The sequence below is a fragment of the Thalassophryne amazonica genome, chromosome 14 (genome assembly GCF_902500255.1).
Source record: "Thalassophryne amazonica chromosome 14, fThaAma1.1, whole genome shotgun sequence".
In the NCBI taxonomy this organism is placed as follows: domain Eukaryota; kingdom Metazoa; phylum Chordata; class Actinopteri; order Batrachoidiformes; family Batrachoididae; genus Thalassophryne; species Thalassophryne amazonica.
Window position 1 is genome coordinate 53346795 of NC_047116.1, and position 23333 is coordinate 53370127.

At 39.0% G+C, this 23333-nt stretch overlaps 1 protein-coding gene across 3 annotated transcripts; it reads right to left on the reverse strand.

Moving 5' to 3' along the window:
- Nucleotides 1-7841: 7841 nt before the first annotated feature.
- faima (Fas apoptotic inhibitory molecule a) lies at nt 7842-22787 on the reverse strand. 3 transcript variants are annotated; one of them, XM_034187071.1, is made up of 5 exons: nt 22663-22787; nt 21918-22054; nt 10897-11125; nt 9075-9124; nt 7842-8762 (listed from the first exon to the last, which is right to left on the reverse strand). In XM_034187071.1, the coding sequence occupies exons 2-5, from the start codon at nt 22032-22034 to the stop codon at nt 8613-8615; spliced, it is 546 nt and encodes a 181-aa protein (XP_034042962.1). In that variant the 5' UTR covers nt 22035-22054; nt 22663-22787; the 3' UTR covers nt 7842-8612. The 3 variants fall into 3 exon arrangements, with proteins under 3 accessions (XP_034042962.1, XP_034042960.1, XP_034042963.1); XM_034187069.1 differs by having other exon boundaries at nt 21918-22051; nt 22663-22783; XM_034187072.1 differs by having other exon boundaries at nt 22689-22778.
- Between the last annotated feature and the right edge of the window lie 546 nt (nt 22788-23333).

Consider the following 23333-nt stretch of genomic DNA (forward strand, 5'->3'; position numbering starts at 1 on the left):
TTGTCAGGTATTTAATATGTGTGTGTGTATATATATATGTAATGTGTGTGTATTCAGTGTTCTCCAAAATATTGAAACACTTGGTATTTCACACCTTTCTATTTGTTTATGCCATTTAAAATACAAAAAATAAAATGAAATTATCTTCCTTAAACTGAAAGAAAATCTCTACAATGTGATGTAAATTAATTAAAATGTAAAAGCCAAGATCGCCATCGAGACCACCCAGAAGAAGTTACAGGCTTCTGTGACCGTGATAGGAGACATTCTGCACAGTGCAAGCTTTGCATTTTGTATCCCCAGTTATACAGCTTCATGATGAAGTGGTACAGAGGAGGGTTTCCTTAAGTTTCCTTGAAAGTTCAGCTACAATTTGCCAGAAGGTACAGCCGGAGATGTAAGCCTCGATTTAATTTTTTGGTGAAAGAAAATCCTATACACAATTTCTCCAATCACAGCCACAGAAGCCTATAACAACTTCTGGGGTGTCTACGTGGCTTTCCTCACTCTTCTCCTTCTTGCCCAGTCACTCAGTTTTTGAGAAAACTCTGCTGCATAGAGTTCATGTATCCATCCCCTGACTTGTCTGAAGACAACTGGCAATAAAACTGATTACAGGTATAATACCAAAGTGTTCCATTACTTACGCAATCATCTTGGCTTTTATATTTTTTTTATTAATTTATATAACAACGTAGAGATTTGCCTTGAGTTTGAATTTAAGGAAGATAATTTTATAAATTGTTTTTTTTTATATTTGAAATGGCATCAACAAAATGTGTGGAAGGCCAAGTGCTCCAATACTTTTGGAGGGCAGCGTGTGTGTGTGTGTATATATATATATATATATGTGCAACACTTTTGTTTTTGTTCCCATTTTTCATGAGCTGAACTCAAAAGATCTAAAATGTGTTCTATACACACAAAATACTTTTTACTCAAATATTTTGTTTACACATCTGTCTAAATCTGTTAGTGTGCACTTCTTTGCCAAGATAATCCAACCCACCTCACAGGTGAGGCCTATCAAGATGGTGATTAGACAACGTGATTATTGCAAAGGGGTACCTTAGGCTGGCCCAAAAATAGGTCACTGAAATGTGCAGTTTTGCTTTATTGGGGGGGATCTCAGAAATCCAGTCCGTATTTGGTGTGACCACCATTTGCCTCACACTGTGCAACACATCTCATTGGCAAAAGTTGATCAGCACCCAGACGGCATTGAATGTGAGCATTTGCTCACTTAAGTCTGTTATGACGACGAACTGCAGTCAGGTCGAGACCCGACTGAGGATGACAAGCCTGCGGATGAGCTTCCCTGAGACAGTTTCTGACAATTTGTGCAGGAATTCTTTGGTTCTGCAAACACATTGTTACAGCAGGTGTCTGGGCTCAAACAATCTTGGAGGTGAAAATACTGGATGTGGAAGTCCTGGGCTGGTGTGGTTACACATGGTTTGTGGTTGCGAGGCCGGTAAGATGTACTGCCAAATTCTCTGAAATGCCTTGGGAGATGATAGAGAAATGAACATTCAATTCACAGGCAACAGCTCTGGTGGACATTCCTGCAGTCAGCATGACAATTGCATGCTGCCTCAAGACTTTCATCTGTGGCATTGTTCTGTGAACTTTTGAGTGGACTTTTTGTGGCTAGCCTGAGACGCACCTGTGCAATAATCATGTCTAATCACCGTCTTGATATGCCTCACCTGTGAGGTGGGATGGAATATCTTGACAAAGGAGAAGTGCTCACTAACAGATTTGTCAACAGTATTTGAGAAATAGGTCATTTTGTGTATATAGAAAATGTTTTAGATATTTTGAGTTAAACTCATGGTAAAATGGGAGCAAAAACAAAAGTGTTGCATTTATATATTTGTTCATTGTGTGTGTGTATATATATATATACACACACAACCCCTGGCAAAAATTATGGAATCACCGGCCTCAGAGGATGTTCATTCAGTTGTTTAATTTTGTAGAAAAAAAGCAGATCACAGACATGACACAAAACTAAAGTAATTTCAAATGGAAACTTTCTGGCTTTAAGAAACACTATAAGAAATCAGGAAAAAAAATTTTGGCAGTCAGTAACGGTTACTTTTTTAGACCAAGCAGAGGGAAAAAAAATATGGAATCACTCAATTCTGAGGAAAAAATTATGGAATCATGAAAAACAAAAGAACACTCCAACACATCACTAGTATTTTGTTGCACCACCTCTGGCTTTTATAACAGCTTGCAGTCTCTGAGGCATGGACTTAATGAGTGACAAACAGTACTCTTCATCAATCTGGCTCCAACGTTCTGATTGCTGTTGCCAGATCAGCTTTGCAGGTTGGAGCCTTGTCATGGACCATTTTCTTCAACTTCCACCAAAGATTTTCAGTTGGATTAAGATCTGGACTATTTGCAGGCCATGACATTGACCCTATGTGTCTTTTTGCAAGGAATGTTTTCACAGTTTTTGCTTGAAAAATGATTTCATCATCCCCAAACATCCTTTCAATTGATGGGATAAGAAAAGTGTCCAAAATATCAACATAAACTTGTGCATTTATTGATGATGTAATGACAGCCATCTCCCCAGTGACTTTACCTGACATGCAGCCCCATATCATCAATGACTGTGGAAATTTACATGTTCTCTTCAGGCAGTCATCTTTATAAATCTCATTGGAACGGCACCAAACAAAAGTTCCAGCATCATCATCTTGCCCAATGCAGATTCGAGATTCATCACTGAATATGACTTTCATCCAGTCATCCACAGTCCACGATTGCTTTTCTTTAGCCCATTGTAACCTTGTTTTTTTCTGTTTAGGTGTTAATGATGGCTTTCATTTAGCTTTTCTGTATGTAAATCCCATTTCCTTTAGGCGGTTTCTTACAGTTCGGTCACAGACGTTGACTCCAGTTTCCTCCCATTCGTTTCTCATTTGTTTTGTTGTGACTGCCACAATTATTTTTCCTGATTTCTTATAGTGTTTCTTAAAGCCAGTAAGTTGCCATTTGAAATGACTTTAGTTTTGTGTCATGTCTGTGATCTGCTTTTTTCCTACAAAATTAAACAACTGAATGAACATCCTCCGAGGCCGGTGATTCCATAATTATTGCCAGGGGTAGTATATATACTAACACTCTAAAATGTTTCAAGCATGTTTTTTGATAATTACAGCCCACAGCTTTAAAAGAAAAAAAGAAAATGCATTATCTCAGAATATTTCCCAAGATAAGTAAAAAAAAAAAAAAATCTGCTTCCGTGTGGTGTGGCATTCAGGCGATCAGCCTGTGGCACTGCTGAGGCATTATGGAAGCTCGGGTTGCTTTGATAGTGGCCTTCAGCTTGTCTGTATTGTTGGATCAGGTGTCTCTCACCTCCCTCTTGACAATACCCGAGAGAGAATCTATAGGGCTCAGGTCAGGTCAGTTGGCTGGCCAATCAAATGTAGTTGCATTGTCAACAAGCCAGTTCCTCATAGTTTTTGTCTGTCCCCCTGAAGTTTCAGAGTTTATTTGCCAATAAGTTAATACTGTATCATAATAAGGTATCACAGCCTCTTGCAGCTCAGTGTTTGGTCAGTGTGGTGATGAACACTGGCACTCTGCAGGCAAGTGCTCCCCTCTGCCACATCTTCACCTTCACTGGTTCTGATGAATGTCTTCAGGGAGGCCCCCCCACTTCCAGGCTTTATAACTGCAAAGATCCACTATATATCTAGAAGTTTCCAAAATGTGCCACCAAAAATCCAACAACTATACTGCATATGTATAGTTACTCAATCTTGCAATGAAACACTTTTAACTATAAACTGTAATTATCCAAATTAAGATAAAAAAAATGCATGAAATATTTTTGTTCATATATAATTAGTCTAGACTATATAACCTTTTCTTGAAATATCTGGAATAAAATCCTGATATTCAACTTTAAGATGCAGCTGTACACATCTTACGTTTGGCGATAAATAGTTTGAAATTTCTCAAATTATTGCTCTCACACAATCAATCCAGTCAGCACCAATTCTTCAAATAAGACCAGCCCCGCTTTGTGGGTGGTAATAAATATGGTTGGAATGTATTTCTTGCAGACTGACACTAAGACGAGGACAGCTGTACAGAACATGTTTTCTGCCTCAAAGTTCTTGGTCCACAGTTTTCTCCTCTGACACAGTGGTTCCATAGTAGAATTCTGGACTCTAAATGTGATTACTTGAATTCAAATCTCAGTGGAGCCTACATCTGTCATCTTATGGTATCATCACACACACCTACATTTTTGCTCAAAAGTGACAAATGCAGAAATTTCTCTTGAGTCCATTAATTTCACAATCTAGAAAAAGTCCTTTGGTCAGTTTTTCAAGATTCTCAGACTATGAAGACCAAAATTAAACCTGTACCTTGGAACAAAGAGTATTAAAGTCAGTTATGAGAAGGAAATTAAATCAGGTCACTCTGCAGTGAAGTGTAGGTTGTCCAGTTTCTAGATCACACACCAACAGTAAAATGTGCTATAATACTTTGAGGTAACAAATGAAGTAGAGGGGTGACAATCCACCAACGCAGTCAGAACATTACGAGGTCTATTAGAAAAGTATCCAACCTTATTATTTTTTTCAAATCCATATGGATTTGAATCACGTGTGATTGCGTCAGACAAGCTTGAACCCTCGTGCGCATGCGTGAGTTTTTCCACGCCTGTCGGTTGCGTCATTCACCTGTGAGCAGGCTTTGAGTGACGAGTGGTCCACCCCCTCGGCGGATTTTCATTGTCAGGAAATGGCGGAATGATTTGGGCTTTTTTTCCATCAGAATTTTTTCAGAAACTGTTAAGAGACTGGCAGCTGGAAACCATTAGAAAAATTTATCTGGCTTTCGGTGAAAATTTTACGGGCTTCACAGAGAATAAGGACTGTTACTACAGCTTTAAGGACGGCTTTAAGGACGCTCGGCGCGCCGCGCTCCGTGCCGCCATCGAGAGCCACAAACCGGATCATTTCTAAACGGATGGCTCTGTGGAGCCAGGACCGTTGTGTGCACTTTCTCTGGTTATCACAAGAGCTGGACATCAACAATTTTCTGGCAGATTTCACTTTTAACAAGAGATTTTGTCATGGAAAGCCGAGCGGAGGCTTCGTGTGTCACGACCGATTTGCTGATGGAGCGAGACAAAGGAACACCTCCATTTTGGCCTCTGACAACTTGCAAAATCGCAGAGTGTTCAAATACTTATTTTCCTCACTGTAGATGTTCTGGTCATGTAATTAGAATATCATGAAAAAGATTTTTTTTCAGTAATTCCATTCAAAAAGTGAAACTTACATATTATATTCATTCATTATACACAGATTGATATATTTCAAATGTTTCTTTTAATTTTGATGATTATAACTGACAACTAATGAAAACCCCAAATTCAGTATCTCAGAAAGTTAGACTGTTGTGAAAAGGTTGAATATTGAAGACACCTGGTGTCACACTCTAATCAGTTAACTCAAAATACCTGCAAAGGCCTTTAACTGGTCTCTTAGTCTGGTTCTGTAGGCTACACAATCATGGGGAAGACTGCTGACCTGACATCTTGCCTGGACTAAAGACAAAAAGGACTGGACTTGAACAGAATATCTGCAGAGGAATTGTTCAAATCTGGTTACAAGCACCAAAATTTGACTGTGTATACCTTTTGGTATATATTTTAGACAAATAACGTTAGCCATTTGAATTTTCAATAGTGGGCCAAATAGGGGTCAATGAAGAATTGCAGTGATCAAAATTAAGAAGTGCTCCAATCATATTGAAAGCTATACCACATTATGTGTCTGATCATAACTATTCCAAAAAGGTATAGTTTGGACTATCTATGACTGAATGTTATAGGGTAAAACAGCAAGCTCGTTATTGTAAAACATGACGCAAATTATTGGTTAATAGGGTTTTTAAAAAGGAATAGTTTGCACCATGTGTCATGCTTAGTTGTCATGTTACGGGGTAATATATGTCACATGTCATAGAATCCAATGGACGCTGACATTGTTTGACCTTTACCTTACAGACCAAGCATTCAACAGTCAAAACTACTCAATTTGTTAATCCTATCAACCCAACTAATAATTTGCACTGCTTTTTACCAAAATTGGAGCAACTTTAACTTTTGACCCCTATACAAACTAAAATTGACCTTTGTCACCATTCTTGCTGTTTTTACCCCATAATTCCATAATATTCAGTCATGGATAGTCCAAACTATACCCTTTTGGAATCTTCATGATCAGACAAATAATGTGGTATAGTTTAACATGATTGGAGCATTTTTAAATTTTGACCCCTGTGTAATTCAACCTGGCTGCCTATTGAAAATTTAGGTGGCTAATGTGCTTTTACAAAAGAGTAATGTCTAAGGTGTATGTGTGCCAATTTTGGTGCTTGTTGCCAGAAATGAACAACTGTTACAGTTATCTGCTCCACTATGCTGAGTGGTCCAAAGTTATGTTCTCTGATGAAAGTAAATTTTGCATTTCCTTTGGAAATCAAGGTCCCAGAGTCTGGAGGAAGAGAGGAGAGGCACAGAATCCACATTGCTTGAGATCCAGTGTAAAGTTTCCACAGTCAGTGATGGCTTGAGGTGCCGTGTCACCTGCTGGTGTTGGTCCACTGTGTTTTCTGAGGTCCAAGGTCAACACAGCCATTTACCAGGAAGTTGTAGAGTACTTCATGCTTCCTGCTGCTGACCAATTTTATGGAGATGCATATTTCATTTTCCAACAGGGCTTGGCACCTGCACACAGTTCCAAAGCTACCAGAACCTGGTTTAAGGACCATGATATCCCTGCTCTTAATTGGCCAGCAAACTCACCTGACCTTAACACCATAGAAAATCTATGGGGCATTGTGAAGAGGAAGATGCAACACACCAGACCCAACAATGCAGAAGAGCTGAAGGCCACTATCAGATCAACCTGGGCTCTCATACCATCTGAGCAGTGCCACAGACCGATCGACTCCATGCCACGCCGCACTGCTGCAGTAATTCAGGCAAAAGGAGCCCCAACTACGTACTGAGTGCTGTACATGCTCATAATTTTCATGTTCATACTTTTCAGTTGGCCAACATTTCTAAAAATCCTTTTTTTTGTATTGGTCTTAATATTCTAATTTTCTGTGTAATGAATGAATATAATATACAAGTTTCACTTTTTGAATGGAATTACTGAAATCAACTTTTTCATGATATTCTAATTATATGACCAGCACCTGTATATATATTTTATTTTTTAACTGTAGTCTTGCCTATTTAATGGAGTACTGGCCAACAAAATTTAAAATAGATTAGACATTCAATTCTCAAGTCAAAATGAACACCTTGCCATTAAAAAGCATGACATTTTGTGTAGACACACACATAGACGTCTCAAACACAAGCTTGACTTGACAATAACACAAAGAAAAATTACAAAATTTGACAATATTTTAGAGTGCTACTTCGACATCTGACATGAGAAAGAACGCCACACATTTCTAACAATCAACGTGTCAAAAACAAAACAAACAAAACAAAAAATCAGTCCTATATAAGTAGGCCCTGAGTCCCATTGGTTTTGGTGCTTATCTCCGGATTCTGTAGCGAATGAGAGTCTCTGACTCCCCTGGACTGGATGCGGGTTACTTCCCCAGTCAAGGCTGGGACCCATTTACATCTGGATAAACTAAGACAATGTAGACTGTGTTGTTCAAGGGCACAAGAGTGATTCGGACCCTGGTCTACAGATTGGCAGGACAGCTCCTTATCCACTCAACTACCTGTTCTACTGGAAGTCAGCAAGTCAAAAAATTTGATTTGTTACTATTATCATACTTAAGTGACTGTATGAGCCACCAAACTGTCGATGGTGCTATGAGATACATCTGCAGTAACGCAGACTGCAACAAACACAGAACTAACACTATTGCAGCACTTGTGCGACTGGAATTACTATGTACCTACTAGGTTCCCATCCAGCCCAGTGTGACTGTCTGCTCAGTGATGATGGCACAAAGTGTTTTGAGAACAGCTGCAGCACATGAACATGTTGCTCATGTGAACAATTGTTGATCAAACTGAGCCAGAGTGGGATGAATAGAAATTTTATCCTTAAATATTTACATATTGTAGTTCTACAAGGTGCAGTGAAGCTATATTTCTCCTCTCCTGATATCCAACTTGTTTATCTCATACTACTATTTGTCAAATTTGAATACAAAACAAAAGCCAAGTGTGGAAACAAAATGCAGTTTTTAAATATTTACAGAAACATAACTTATCAATTCCAGCTGATCCACTTTGTAAAGATATTGGCCCTGTATAACTTTTGCAGCATTGCTGACATTATAGAGCCAATCTATGTTTCAAAACTGTTTAAATTATTACTATGCTATAATCTGAATTGATCCAACTCTAGATCCTGCCTTCAAAAAGCATCAGTAATGTCACATCTTTACCAATATATGGCGTACATTCCCTCAACATCATGGCCATCAAAGTGTAGGAGAGAAGTATTTAGGAAGATGTTCCTCGACATTAACGTTCAGCGGCCGTCCTCATGCAGTCCTCTGTTACACAAATGGCTTTACCAGAGTCACTCTGTGCATTCAGCCACCTCTGCACCATCCACCAGCAGTGTGTGAATAATCCCGTCCCGTCTCTTCCCGCTGCTTACAGCCTTCACACAGCAGTCATGGTCACCGAGTGTGAAGTGTGTCTCCGTGCCGTCGTCCACAAACTCCCCCTGCAAGTACACATCAAACGTGTACAAAGAAAGCAATAATTCTATATGCACAGGGTGCTTAAAGCTCTCCACCACAAAGCATTTTCTTCTTTGGTAGAGCTTTAATGTGTGCCCAAAACAATAAGTCATAAAGCCCCCCCACCCCCCATTTTAACAGATATATACCCAAATAGTGATTCAGCCTCAAGAATGAACAACTATGACTTCTCAATTTGTCTATTTTTGCATTATAAATCACTGAGACGTGCTGGAAACACAAAGATTTACATATTCTAAAAATATGCGGAAAGTCTGTGTTGGGGTACTACTTACTGCCGTCTCCAACTTTTGTCCATTACACCAGATATCCATGGTGTCCTTCTCTGAAGGGGTAAAAGAATAAAATAAAAAGCAGCTGATTCAAGGAACCCAACAACTCATGACCAGCTTTACTGGAGCTACTGTGCATTACAAGCCATGTTTGGACAGAAAAAGTTCTTATCAGGAGGTCTTCCTTAAATATAACAGCAGACAAACTTTCTGGAAATCATTACACAAATGTACAACTTATTGTTGGACATTTTAGCTGTTATTTGGGACCTCTAGCTCAGACAGACTTATGGCAAATAAAATAACTGCCATTTCTCATGGTGAAAAACCACATTTGTGTTGTCATGCCACTGCTTGATGTGCCTGTATTTCTTTTTAAACATGGTTCGAGTGCTGTTCGTGACCAGCTGTAAGCGGTGTGATTATACCGGACTGGATTTATCTGTTCAGATGTCAAAAGCCTCTGAGGTAAGTCTGGAGCTTAAAGCAGTTTAAGAGCTCAGCTTCAGTGCTGCCATCATATTAGTGGGTGGATCTCAAGGCACAGAAGACAGATCATGCCAAATATCTGGCCTTGTTGTTGAAATGTTGAATTACCATATTTCCTTGATTAAAAGCCCAGACATATTTTTTTTTTTCAAACCGTGCCCAGACCCACCGCCTAAACGAGGCAGGGTTTTATTCAAGGCCGGCGATTATTAAAAAAATGCTGCTCGCTGCCTGCGCTGTAATATGGTGGTAAGTTTCACACATATCCCTGGGTGTGGTGAACTAAAGACCATCGCTTTAGATCAGTCATGTAACATCTAGCTAGATCATCTCAATTTCTTATAAAAAGATGGTACAAAATCAAAGCGGTGCTAAATCAAACCATACCAGTGCACCACCTGCCCTCATTCCTCTGCAACTGAGACCCTGACATGCCATTTCAGTTTAGGATTTTAAGACACCACTCCACAGCAGACTTAGAAAAAAATGTAATCCTTTTTAGTACACATATTTGAGTGCAGTCCTCTGGTTTTAAACAGGTAAATGTGAATATTTATGTGATGTGACAGTAATTAATCTATAACCTCAAACAGTTAACTTTGTAAGCTGCCATCAGAGCCAGTTTCCTGTTTTAACACAAGTTTGTCCCCAACACTAGAACTAGAACTGTCTTTCAATTAAGTAAACTTGTCCTTGTCATTAGCACTGAAAAATAACTGCGGCTCAAGTCGCTGCATACAACAGCAATTCTGTTTTAATGACCACTGTGCCAAATAAATTCATTCATTCATTCATTCACTGTGGCCATTTCGCTGCTGCTGACATGTGAACGTATATTGCAGAAAAATTCACAGACGACTGATTAAAAACAGACATTGATTAAAAAGCCCAAACTCATAAAAAAAAAAAAAAAAAACTAAAATAAATGACAATAGACATCAATTTAAACCAAGGATTTCACATAAAAAAAAAAAACTGAAAAATTGGTAACATATGCCATTATCTGATGATGGGGGGGAGACACTCTACACAACACTTTTATCCACGATTTGACCTTTTCATCAGAGTTCAGCTTCTATCTTCTATCAGTCTTGTGCAAATCCCCGTTTATATTTGGAGCAGAATGTGAAAGTGTGACAGTTTATTTTTAGTGATATATCTACTTTATTTCAGATTAAAACCACAAAGGAAAACGCTGAATTCACAGCTTATTCCACCCACTGTTCGACTCAATATTCATCAAATAAAGAATCTGTTGAACTAAATTTTGACTGACTGTTGTCACACCTGTACTCAGGACAGTAGGTCAAAAATACACAAACACATAGGTACTTACCCAAGACCACTCGACAGTCAATGCCATCCAAATTGAGCAACCAGGTGCTGGTGACCTTTGACCTATTCTCCATGTACTTCTTCAGGCTTTTCCCATTGATCTCCAAAGTGTACTCGTAGGCAAAGCCACTGATTGCATCAATGTTGATTGTTGCTTTGGTGTCCGAGTTGCCCACGCTGAATGTTTCCTTGCCTACAAGTTTAAACATCCAGTCCCGCCTCAGTACCTCCTGCAACAAATTATAAATTCTAAAATGTACTTAACAGTGAACAGTAAGCTAGACATGGAAACACAAGCAACCACAATGATGTCACTACTTTGAGCTTTTCTTCATATCGTTGTACTTCATAGATAAAATACAGTTATCAGTCATGTTCACGTAAAGCAAATCTATCTATTAAGCAAGAAATGTCTGTGTGTGGGTACGTGGTGCGCATCTCTCTCTGACTGTTTTTCAGATCGACCTCGGCTTTCGGATATGGCTTATTCATGGCACTAAAATGTGCATCCTTTATTATGAAAATTTTGGGGATTATATTTCAAAATCTTTATTTTGATATTAAGCCTTTATTCTGACATTGTAACATTAGTACTTCCAAGATGGTGCCTTCTGTGGCATATCTGTCCTGCAAAACCTCCATTTGTATATGGATTTCCTTCCAAATCAGGGCTTGACATAAACCAATTTGCCCCACTGGCCCATAGGGCCAGTAGAATTTAGAAGCTAGTGGCCCACAGTGTAGGAGGACTGACCCATGGTTTTGCACATGAGAGTTCATGATATTCCACCCTGAAATCCTGCAAATAAAACTGCCTATATAATATAAACCAATCCAGAAAAAAAACAGAAAATAGTCTATGAACCATGAAGTAAAAAAAAAAAAAAGTTGAATTTATTAGAGGGCATTCTCAAGTGTAAAAAAAAGTACTCTTACTTTTCAATAGATACGAGGTCTATTAGAAAAGAAACTGACCTTTTTATTTTTTTTACAAAAACTATATGGATTTGAATCACGTGTGATTACATCAGACAAGCTTGAACCCTCGTGCGCATGCGTGAGTTTTTTCACGCCTGTCGGTTGCGTCATTCACCTGTGGGCAGGCTTTGAGTGAGCACTGGTCCACCCCTCCCGTCGGAATTCCTTTGTCTGAAAACTTGCTGAGAGACTGGCGCTTTGCTTTATCAAATTTTTTTCAGAAACTGTGAGGCACATCCGAGTGGACACCATTCGAGAAATTCAGCTGGTTTTCGGTGAAAATTTTAAGGGCTGATGAGAGATTATGGAGTGTTACTGTCGCTTTAAGGACAACCCACGGAGCCGGACAGCACGCCGCACTCCGAGCCGCCGCCGTCAGCCTGTTTCGAGCTGAAAACTTCCAAATTTAAGCCTCTGTTGACCCAGGACGTCGTGAGAGAACAGAGAAGTTTCAGAAGAGGTCGGGATCAGCAGTTTATCCGGACATTCCACTGTTAAAGGAGATTTTGTAATGAAAGACGTGAGGACGGATTCGCACATCGGCACCCAGCCGCTCATCGCACGGCGCCACAGAGAAACACCTCTGTGTTGATAACCATTCGTAAAATTCAGGCGGCTTTCGATGGTTTTCAGTCAAGTGAGTATCCGAGAAATTGTTTAACAGCTGGGCATGTTCAAACTTGTCCCGTAAGGCTTCCAACGGAGGTGTTTCTCTGTGGCGCCAGGCCATGAGCGGCTGGGTGCCGGCGCGCGAATCTGTCCGTACGTCTTTCATTACAAAATCTCCTTTAACAGTGGAATGTCCGGATAAACTGCTGATCCCGACCTCTTCTGAAACTTCTCTGTTCTCTCACGACGTCCTGGGTCAACAGAGGCTTAAATTTGGAAGTTTTCAGCTCGAAACAGGCTGACGACGGCGGCTCGGAGCGTGGCGCGCCGTCCGGCTCCATGGGTTGTCCTTAAAGCGACAGCAACACTCCATAATCTCTCATCAGCCCTTAAAATTTTCACCGAAAACCAGTTGAATTTCTCGAATGGTGTCCACTCGGATGTGCCTTACAGTCTCTGAAAAAATTTTGATCAAGCAAAGCAGCAGTCTCTCAGCAAGTTTTCAGACAAAGGAATTCCGACGGGAGGAGTGGACCAGTGCTCACTCAAAGCCTGCCCACAGGGGAATGACGCAACCGACAGGCGTGAAAAAACTCTCGCATGCCCACAAGGGTTCAAGCCTGTCTGATGTAATCGCACGTGATTCAAATCCATATAGTTTTTGAAAAAAATAATAAGGTCGGATACTTTTCTAATAGACCTCGTAAACCATTCAAAAATAACAAGATACAGTTTGTAAAATAAAATATTTTGAGGGAAAATTAAATCACTGTGCAGGTATATTCATTGGTTATGATTTTTATTATTTATGTTTTTTTTATTATTTATGTTACAACTGGTGGCATTTGAAAGCGCTGCATTCTGGTGATGCCATTTCACAACACTTAGAATTCAATCTGGTGGTAGTATTTGGCGTTATTATGCGGTATTGACCTCGTGATGGTCTTTTTTCAATTTCATTTTTTAGTTCTCAATTTTCTATAGGAATACAACCTTCTACAGGCACTGCACTGGTATGAATAAATCTCTTTGTAGTCTGAGCAGCATGTACATTTATATAAATATATCATAAGTAGACAAACAGGGTGCCGGCGGAAATTGGGCTGCTTCTGGGCGAAGACAAAGAAGAGGAGGAGAACGTGTCCACAGACAGTGGGAGAAGAGGAAAACTAGAAGGGTGGGAGCGAGAGTTGGGACTTTGAAAGTTGGCAGTATGAATGGTAAAGGGAGACAGCTGGCTAATATGATGGACAGGAGAAAGGAAGACATGCTGTGTGTGTAAGAGACCAAGTGGAAGGAACGTAAGAGCAGGAGCATAGGTGGTAGGTTCAAGCTGTTGTGTCATGGTGAGGATAGAAAGAGTATGTTACGAGGAACACCCAACTAGCTCTTCACTCTCACAAGGATCCTGGAGGGTGCCTGGGAGTATGCCCATCCAGTCTACATGTATTTTGTGGACTTGGAGAAGGCGTATGATCGGGTACCCCGGGAGATACTGTTGGAGGTGCTGTGGGAGTATGGAGTGAGCGTGTCCCTTCTCAGGGCCATCCAATCTCTGTACTCACAAAGCGAGAGCTGTGTTCGGGTGCTCGGCAGTAAGTCAGACTTGTTTCCGGTGGGGGTTGGCATCCGCCAGGGCTGCGCCTTGTTACCAATCCTGTTTGTGATATTCATGGACAGGATATCGAGGCGTAGTCAGGGGGTGGAAGGTTTCCAGTTTGGTGGGCTCAGGGTCTCATCACTGCTTTTTGCAGATGATGTGGTCCTGTTGGCTTCATCAGCCTGTGACCTCCAAAACTCACTGGATCGGTTCACAGCCGGGATGAGGATCAGCACCTCTAAATATGAGGCCATGGTTCTCAGCAGGAAACTGATGGATTGCCTACTCCGGGTATGGAATGCGGTCTTGCCCCAAGTGAGGGGGTTCAAGTAGCTCACTGTCTTGTTCACGAGTGAGGGAACAATGAAGCATGAGATTTGCTGGAGAATCGGCGCAGCAGGGACGGTGTTGCGTGCACTCTGTTGTACTGTTGTGACAAAAACCAAGCTGAGCCAAAAGGTGAAGATCTGTTGGTCAATCTTCATTCTTACTCTCACCTAAAGAACTACCACCGTTAAGAACTATATCGCAGGTACAAGCGGCCGAAATGGGCTTCCTTAGGAGGGTGGCTATTGTCTCCCATAGAGATAGGGTGAGAAGCTCTGCCATCCATGGGGAGCTTGGAGTAGGGCTGCTGCTCCTTTGGGTTGACAGGGGCCAGCTGAGGTGGTTCAGACACCTGGTAAGGATGCCCCCTGAGGGAGGTGTTCCAGGCACGTCCATATGGGAGGAGATCCTGGGGAAGACGCAGGGCTAGGTGGAGAGATTACATATCCACACTGGCCTGGGAACGCCTTGGAATCCCCCAGTCACAGGTGGACAATGTGGCCCAGCAAAGGGAAGTCTGGGGTCCCCTGCTGGAGGTGTTGCCACCGTGACCCGATCCCAGATAAAGCCCTGGTCCCACCGAATTATGAACAATGAATAATGAGCCACATAGCATTTTTTTTTTTTGGTATGAGTCGAGTTATTCAACACACGTGGGAGAATAGTGGCTCTTAGAGGCAGAATATTCAAATAACGAGCGTGGCACTAATTTTGAGAAGTTCAAAATTGAGCAAAAACAGCATGGGACTACGAGGACAAACAAGGATGTTCGAGGCATGTTAGTGGTGAGGACGAGGCTGTTAGAAGCCCATTATCTGAGTACTTGGCAGGTACGAGGACAGGCGAGGCTATTTTGGGCAGGCTATTTTGGCTCTGCACTCTCGCACACTTCATCGTGACAATCCCACCTGCTTTGTTCCACTGGTTGCTGTGCTTTGTGCACTGGATGATGCGTATATGAAATAATTATTTTGTAGCAGATTAATTATTTTCTCTCACAAAACACCTCTAATCACTTCCGGAATCACAGTGGACCATTTCAGCTGGAGCTTTTTTCTCTCTTTCCTGCGCTCATGAGGTAGAGAACGTATTTGGAACAGTCTAAAAGGTAATTATTTGGAATGTTTATGTTGTAACAGCTTGGTAAAACAATTACATCTTCATTCCTTCTTATGAGCAGCTAAAAGTATGTTTATGATAGATTTAATATCTTGTTATAATCAATCAGATGAGCTGCACTCTGATGCAGTGCGCTGACCAAATCACTCGCACTCACACGCAGTGTTTTTTAATTGCTTGCACAATGTTCATATACATGGCTCATTATTCAAATAATCACTGAAATTTCTAACAATTCCATTCTTGGCTCATTATTCATAGCTTTATTATTCTGTGTGACCAGGCTTAAAAGGTTGAAGATGAGTGAGTACTCAATCTAGAGCCTGTGGATCCCCACGGACAACACACTAGTTTATAACTAATATATAACAACAAATGACATGAAATATAACAAAATAATGAAATATTAAGTGTGCATCATATTTCAATTAAACTGGGTCAAGTTGTGTCTCTTACAACAGATAAAAAACATTAATTTTTTTTATTTTATTCTGCTTCACTTTAATTTTTAGCCAATTCTGAGTGTGCAAAAACAATAACTAGATCCAACTGCCATTTCATTTCAAAAGACGTGTTGTAGATTTATTTTTGTTTACATTGCCTACATTGTCTTGGACACACTTTGCTTTGATGGCATTGTTTACCACTTTTCATTGCACACTGCAGTACGCTTGAGTAGCTCCTGTAATTAGCAGCTCTATGGACTGAATTTGGCGCTCGTGGATTGTGGCTTTGTTGCCTCAAGGTGCTGAGCCTTGGGACTCACATTTTCAATACCTAGTGTGTTCCAGGACTCAGTGGCCAAAACCTCTAACGTAAACCTTGTATGATATTTTGATATGAACATATACCGTGGTTAGAGGTACAAAGAAGCAACAATTAAGTTAATTTTCTGTTGTCAGTGCATATATTTTCCACAATATTGAAGTTGTCAATGTGCACATGCGCCAATGGGTAATCTAGAACAGTCACCATAGCCAGAACCCCCAACACATTACACCGTAGCAAAAACCCTTCATAATGGATCCTGCAACTGGAGCTGTGTTAGTATGTGGTCGAGGACAAGACTCACAGCAGCCTGTGGATGATGCATATTTATATAACGTCTGAGTGGATCCTTATCATTTGATTGGTGCTTTGTATGTCACGTGACATGGATTATTCGTCCCATTTGTGTTTCCTTGCATTTAGTGTGCATATTTGGTTCCATTTACCATGCAAATTGGTTCCATACGTTTTGTACCATTGCATGCTGCGAACCATGAAACATGGCAGTTTGTTTTGCTGACAGACGAGGATTTGAACGAGCTAACTGATGGTGATAAATTCTTCTAACACACACACAGACAAAAACAAATCCACTAGGCCATAAGCTGTCTGGAGGGATGAAAAGCTGGACACATTTCTGACTTGGTTTTTCCCTGCACTGAGGAAGTACAGTCTATTTGGTAGGGGGAGGGGGGAGTATTCGTCTGTGGCAGCGATACATCTAGGCCCGAGGCGTCAGCTACATCCGAGGCTAACAGCGGCTACGTCCGCGGCTAGCAGCGGCTACATCCGGGGCTGGCGGCGGAGGCATCGGTGGAGGCGGTTCATCCAGGCCCGAGGCATCGGTGGCGGCAGTTCATCCAGGCCCGAGGCATCGGTGGCGGCAGTTCATCCAGGCCCGAGGCATCGGTGGCGGCGATACATCCAGGCCCGAGGCATCGGTGGCGGCGATACATCCGAGGCTGGCGGCGGCAACCGAGGCTGACGGCGGTAACATCTGAGGCCGCCTACGGCTACATTCCTGGCTGATGGCGGCTACATCCGTGGCTAGCAGCGGCTACGACCGAGGCTGGGGGCACCTGTGAACGAGGTTAGCAACGGGGAGGGTTGGTGTGCGGTGACCGGACCTGTGGTGGTGGAGGTTACGGGTGAAAATTGTTTTTTGCAATTAACAGTGGCCATACTAAGCCACGATAGTTAACATGGCACCACCCAAGAAAACGGAGAAACTTGAGGAAAATATAGAGGAGATAAAGACCTCAATAAACCAGATATTAAAAGACATGTCTAATTTAAACAAGCTGACGGTGGAGATTAAAGAACTCCAAAAACTGGTTAAAGAGAAGGACAAGAGCATCAAGAAACTTGAACAACGTGTAGATGAACTTGAACAATTCACTAGAAAAGATGATGTTATAATATCTGGACTAGAAACAAGGCATCGGACATATGCAAGGGTGGTGGATTCTGGTGGAACCAGTGGGGAGAATGCACCACCTGAAGAACGACAATCATTGGAACAGCAAGTTACAAACTTTTTATATCAAAATGGTGTTGACATCCATCAAGTCACAATATCAGACTGCTATACTGTTCCAACTAAAGATAGAAAAAATAAACTGTCTAACATTGTTATACGATTTACAAGCAGAAAATATAAAAATGAAGTATTAAGACAGGCAAAGAATTTGAAAGGAACAAGTGTCTATATAAATGAGCATTTAACAAAAAAAAAATGCAGATATTGCTAGGGAAGCAAGACTATTAAAAAAACAGAAGCACATTGTTGCTACATGGGTCTGGAATTGTAGGGTGTGGATTAGAGTAAAAGAAGGAACAAACGGTATACAAATCAAAAACATGGAGGACCTTACGAAATACAGACCTGAATAGACAATCAAATATGATGTCTGTTGGTAACTGGACCAACAAAAAAAAAATCTGATCAAACATGGAAATAGATGATAAAATATATGACATAGACACTAATATTGATGAAAGTATATTTGACTTAAAAACGATTGGTTGTGAGTATTATACGGTAGAACAGCTAAATAGTGAAAAAATTGCAGAAGATACCCTGTCACTCTTACATATAAACAGTCGAAGCTTGTATTGTAAAATGTCGCAAATAAAAGATTATTTAAATCAGTTTAAAAATAGATTTAGTATTGTTGCAATCACTGAATCTTGGCTTGATGATCTCATGGCTGATGTTCAAATGGAGGGATATGAGCTGTATTTTGTGAACAGAAGAGATAAAAGGGGCGGTGGTGTTGCTCTGTACATAAAGGCAGATCTGATATGTACAATTGTAGAAGAAATGACAACTGTGGATGACGTCATAGAAATTGTAACAGTGGAACATCTAAAAATATTTTAATCAGTTGTGTATACAGAGCACCAGACACTTGTGTTGTGAAATTTACAGATAGAATAATAGAGTTATTCCATCAAATTAAAAACAAAACGCTTTTTATATGTGGAGACTTTAACATTAACATAGAGAGCTCCAGTTGCCAAAGAATAAGTGATTTTGTGAATTCAATGTATAGTTTGGGGTTAATCCACTTGATAACAAAACCAACCAGAATCACATCGCAAAGTGCAACGGTAATCGACAATATATTTACAAATAGAACAGATGAAATTATCAGGAATGGGATCTTGATGACAGATGTTAGTGATCATTTACCAGTCTTTTCAATATTTAAATATAAAAATAGGTACAAGAAAAAAACTGTTATAAACTTTAAAAGAGACAAGTCAGTAAAAGCCTTAGAGGCATTAAAATATGATCTTAAAAATCAAAATTGGGAAGAAGTTTGTCAGTGATGTTAATGTAGCATATAACTCATTTATGAAAATACTGATGAAATCATATAATAAAAACTGTAAATTAATAGCAATTAGTAAGAAAAGAGTAAATAAACCATGGCTGACAAAGGGAATAAAAAATGCTTGTGCAAAGAAAAACTATTTATACAGGTGCTTTTTAAAAATGCAAACAAAGGAAACAGAACACAGATACAAAAAATATAAAAATAAACTATTGACAATAATTAGGAAACAAAAAAAAGATTATTATAGTGAACAATTAAATAAGAGTAAAGATAATATGAGGGCAACATGGGGAATTATAAAAAGTGTGATTGAAAGTGATGGAGCGAAAGCAACTTTTCCAAATTACTTTGTCAAAGAAAATAAAGAGATATATGACAGAAAAGAAGTGGCAAATGGGTTTAATGATTATTTTTCAAATGTAGGATCAAGTCTGGTGGGAAATAAACCAATAGTAGAAGATACATTATATACACTTGTAAATACAGTCAATAGTATTTTCCTGGACAATGTGGAAAAAGATGAAATAAGAAATATTGTAAGAAAAACTGTGTAAGCAAAAGATCAACTGACCATGAAGATTTAGACATGATGACTGTAAAAAGTATAATAGAAACTGTTATTGAACCATTTACTTATATTTGCAATCTGTCTCTGTTTTCCAGATGAAATGAAAATTGCCAAGGTAGTCCCATTATATAAAAATGGAGACAAACATAAATTCTCTAATTACAGGCCAGTATCATTGCTTCCACAGTTTTCTAAAATTATGGAAAAAGTTTTTGTGACAAGGTTGGATAAATTCACTGAGAAACATCATATTTTAAATAATGCTCAGTATGGATTCAGAACAAAACATTCGACAGCTATGGCAATTATGGAATTAATAGAGAAAATATCAACAACAATAGAAAATAAGGATTATTTTGTAAGTATTTTTATTGACTTGAAAAAAGCTTTTGATGTTATTGACCACTCAAGATTGCTTCACAAGTTACAACAATATGGAATAAGAGGTATTGCACATCAGTGGGTAAAAAGCTACTTAGAAAACAGAAAACAGTTTGTTCAGATAAATAATATCAAATCAGAATTGTGTAATATTGCTTATGGAGTACCACAAGGATCAGTACTTGGACCCAAACTGTTTATTTTGTATATCAATGATTTTGTGAATGTATCTAATGTGCTTGGTAGCATTTTATTTGCTGATGATACAACGCTGTTTTACTCTGGATCAGATATACAGGAAGTAGCACAAGTGATAAAAACAGAATTGGAAAAGGTTAAGCATTGGTTTGATATAAACAGACTGTCACTAAATATTAATAAGACAAATTTCATATTGTTTAATGACAGAGCAAAAAAAAATAACGTGTCATTACAAATAGATGGAATGGATATACAAAGGGTAAAAGAAATGAAATTTTTAGGAGTCATAATTGATGAAGATCTTACATGGAAGTCACACATAAATTACATAAAAGGAAAAATAGTGAAAGCCATTGCTGTTTTGCATAAAGTAAAATATTCATTAAATAGTTATGGTTTATTAACATTGTACAATTCATTGATTTTCCCATATTTAACTTATTGTGTAGAAATCTGGGGATCAACATATACAACTTATATACAACCTTTGTTTATTCTGCAGAAAAGAGCTTTAAGGGTGATTAGCAACAGTGGTTTTAGAGATCCATCTAATCCATTGTTCATTAAGTACAGGGTACTTAAATTTCGTGATTTGGTCGATTTGAAAATATTACAAACAATGTACCAAGCTAATAAAAATGCTTTACCAACAAACATTCAAAATATGTTTGAGAAAAGAGTAAGTAGTTATAAACTGAAAGGAATAGAAGTCTTTAGAAAACCAAGATACAGAACCAAAGTAAAAGAACGGAGTATTGCAGTAAATGGTGTAAAATTATGGAACAATCTCAACAAAGAAATTAAAGAATTAAGGTCGCTTAAATTATTTAAAAACCGTATTAAACTAGATGTATTAAGTAAGTATGAAACTATAAAATAAGTTAGTGGGCTGTAAGGAAGTAAAAAAAAAAAAAAATGTAATTTGTATAAAATGTTTTAAGTTTAAAAATGTAACCTGTCAGAGATGTAATCTATTTAATAATGGTCATAATTATGAAATAAGTCAGTGGTATGTGACAAGTTAAAGAAATACAATCTGTTAAATAATGTTGAAAAATGACGCTGGATATTGAAAGATTGTATTGTAAAAAGGGGCAGAAAATATAAGACTTGTTCTTCTCTCTGCTCCTTTTCATTCTGGTAATGGAGATGCTTTATTTCTGCTTTTCTGTTTTTTTTTTTTCTTCTTTTAAATGAATGAAATAAATAAATGAATGAAATATTACGGACTATCTAACTGCTTTTCCATTTTGACTGAGAACAATTTTGGATTCCTATTTAAAGTTTGCGTTGGACTGTTGATCCACACCAAAATGTAAGTCCCTTTTCTGTTGTTTATAAATTAATACATTATCAAACAACAAGTATCTAGTATCTATCGTTGTATAAAACAAATAATGATTGTTTTCACATTCTTTCAATGGAAGGAATATTTAATTCAGTGAAAGCTGGAACATACCAATCAACTCAGCTTCCCCTTGTTGAATGGGACATTCCATCTTTCACCTCATGAAATATTCATACCATTGAACTCATAAACATTTGTTATTTGTATATAATTTTGTTTGTATTCTGATGCACAATAGATTTTCCATGATTTTAAGGGTTAAATAAATCAAACTTCATACCTTCCCATCCACATGGATGACCCGCTTTCCTGTGGTTGTACCGTGTTCAAACTCTATTCTGTGAACTCCATCACTTAGCGCTACCTCCCACACACCTACAAGATCATTGGACATCATCCTGAAGGCTTCACAGCCTGCTGGAGACAAAAACAACACGTTCGCACGCACCTCCACTTCGCCAACACAAATGTAGGTGTGTGTATATATATGTATATATCTATATCTATATAGATATAGATAGATAGAGAGTTCAGACCTCTTGGCAATACTGGTTATACCGTTATTTGTATCCATCTGGTGAAAGTTAACTCGCTCGCTGTTTTCATTTAAAATAAATTTAAATGATGATTTCAGCAACACTTCCAGCCTCAGTGAACCTTTCAAAGTTAAAGCAGAAGCAGACCAGCGCATGAAGCACGTGTAAACTGAAAACCAACTCAGTCTGTTCTGTCACAAAAACAATTAGTCGAGAATGAATGTTTATTAAGAAAAATATGTATGTGACAAACACAGTACAGTACAGAAAGCTATCAAACGGACAAAGGTACTGCAGCCAACTGAAGTTATTTTAAAAAATACAGCGGAAGCACCACTGTACGACTCCAGTATGTGTCGTCTAGCTTGTCGTTAGCTCTAAAAGCTAACTTTGCCGTCTCTACTGTGAGAAAAAACGTAAGAGCTCAGTTCAAGCACGTAAACATTGTTCAGTGACTGTAACTATATGGTGTTGGTGTACGTGCTCTACCTCAGTGATCCGCGAGTCCAATTTACCGTGATTTATTCGCCGCCCTTTGCAAAGCTGGTTAGCGCCCACAAAAAAGAAAAAAAAACATCTGTGCCTCTTACGTTACTATGGCATCGTGACGTCACTTTAGTGACGCCCATTTCAAGAAAAAAAATTGACAAACACTGCTATTTTCTTTACTGCCTTGATCAAAAAGTAATTTATGATTATGAGAGAGAATGATAAATAAAAAAATGGCTTCCCTAACATTTTAATAAAGATGTAATTTTTCCCCTTCACTGGTGGAACAATAGAAAAGGTGAATGTGAGATTCCCCACCAGTTTCCTCAAACACGCAAACATACATGTTAGTGCACATACAGAAAGACTGCGCTGACAGGAGGCAAAAAGTAGCAAAAATTATGATTCCATGATTCTTTCATTTGTTTTAAATGTTTCAACACCAGAGGGCGCAAATCATCTGCACACAGTTCATGACGTCTTCCATTTTATTTGATATATAGAGTCCAGAACAGTGTCCCACATGTGTTTCAACATATATCATGCAAATCTGATTTGGACTCGAGAAAAAAAAATCCCCAAATGGATTTCACAATACTTCAGTCCAGTGTTTTGTTAAATGTCAGAAACTTGAAGTAACAACAAAAAGTTTTGGCATCGCAACATGCCCA

What these genes read in the sequence shown, in the direction of transcription:
- faima (XM_034187071.1), bottom strand. Translation starts at nt 22,034, where the DNA reads ATGATGTCCAATGATCTTGTAGGTGTGTGGGAGGTAGCGCTAAGTGAT. An exon ending in TCATCCATGTGGATGGGAAG is followed by an intron (nt 11,126 to 21,917) that starts GTATGAAGTTTG and finishes AATTTGTTGCAG; the next exon opens with GAGGTACTGAGGCGGGACTG. An exon ending in TGACTGTCGAGTGGTCTTGG is followed by an intron (nt 9,125 to 10,896) that starts GTAAGTACCTAT and finishes TTACCCCTTCAG; the next exon opens with AGAAGGACACCATGGATATC.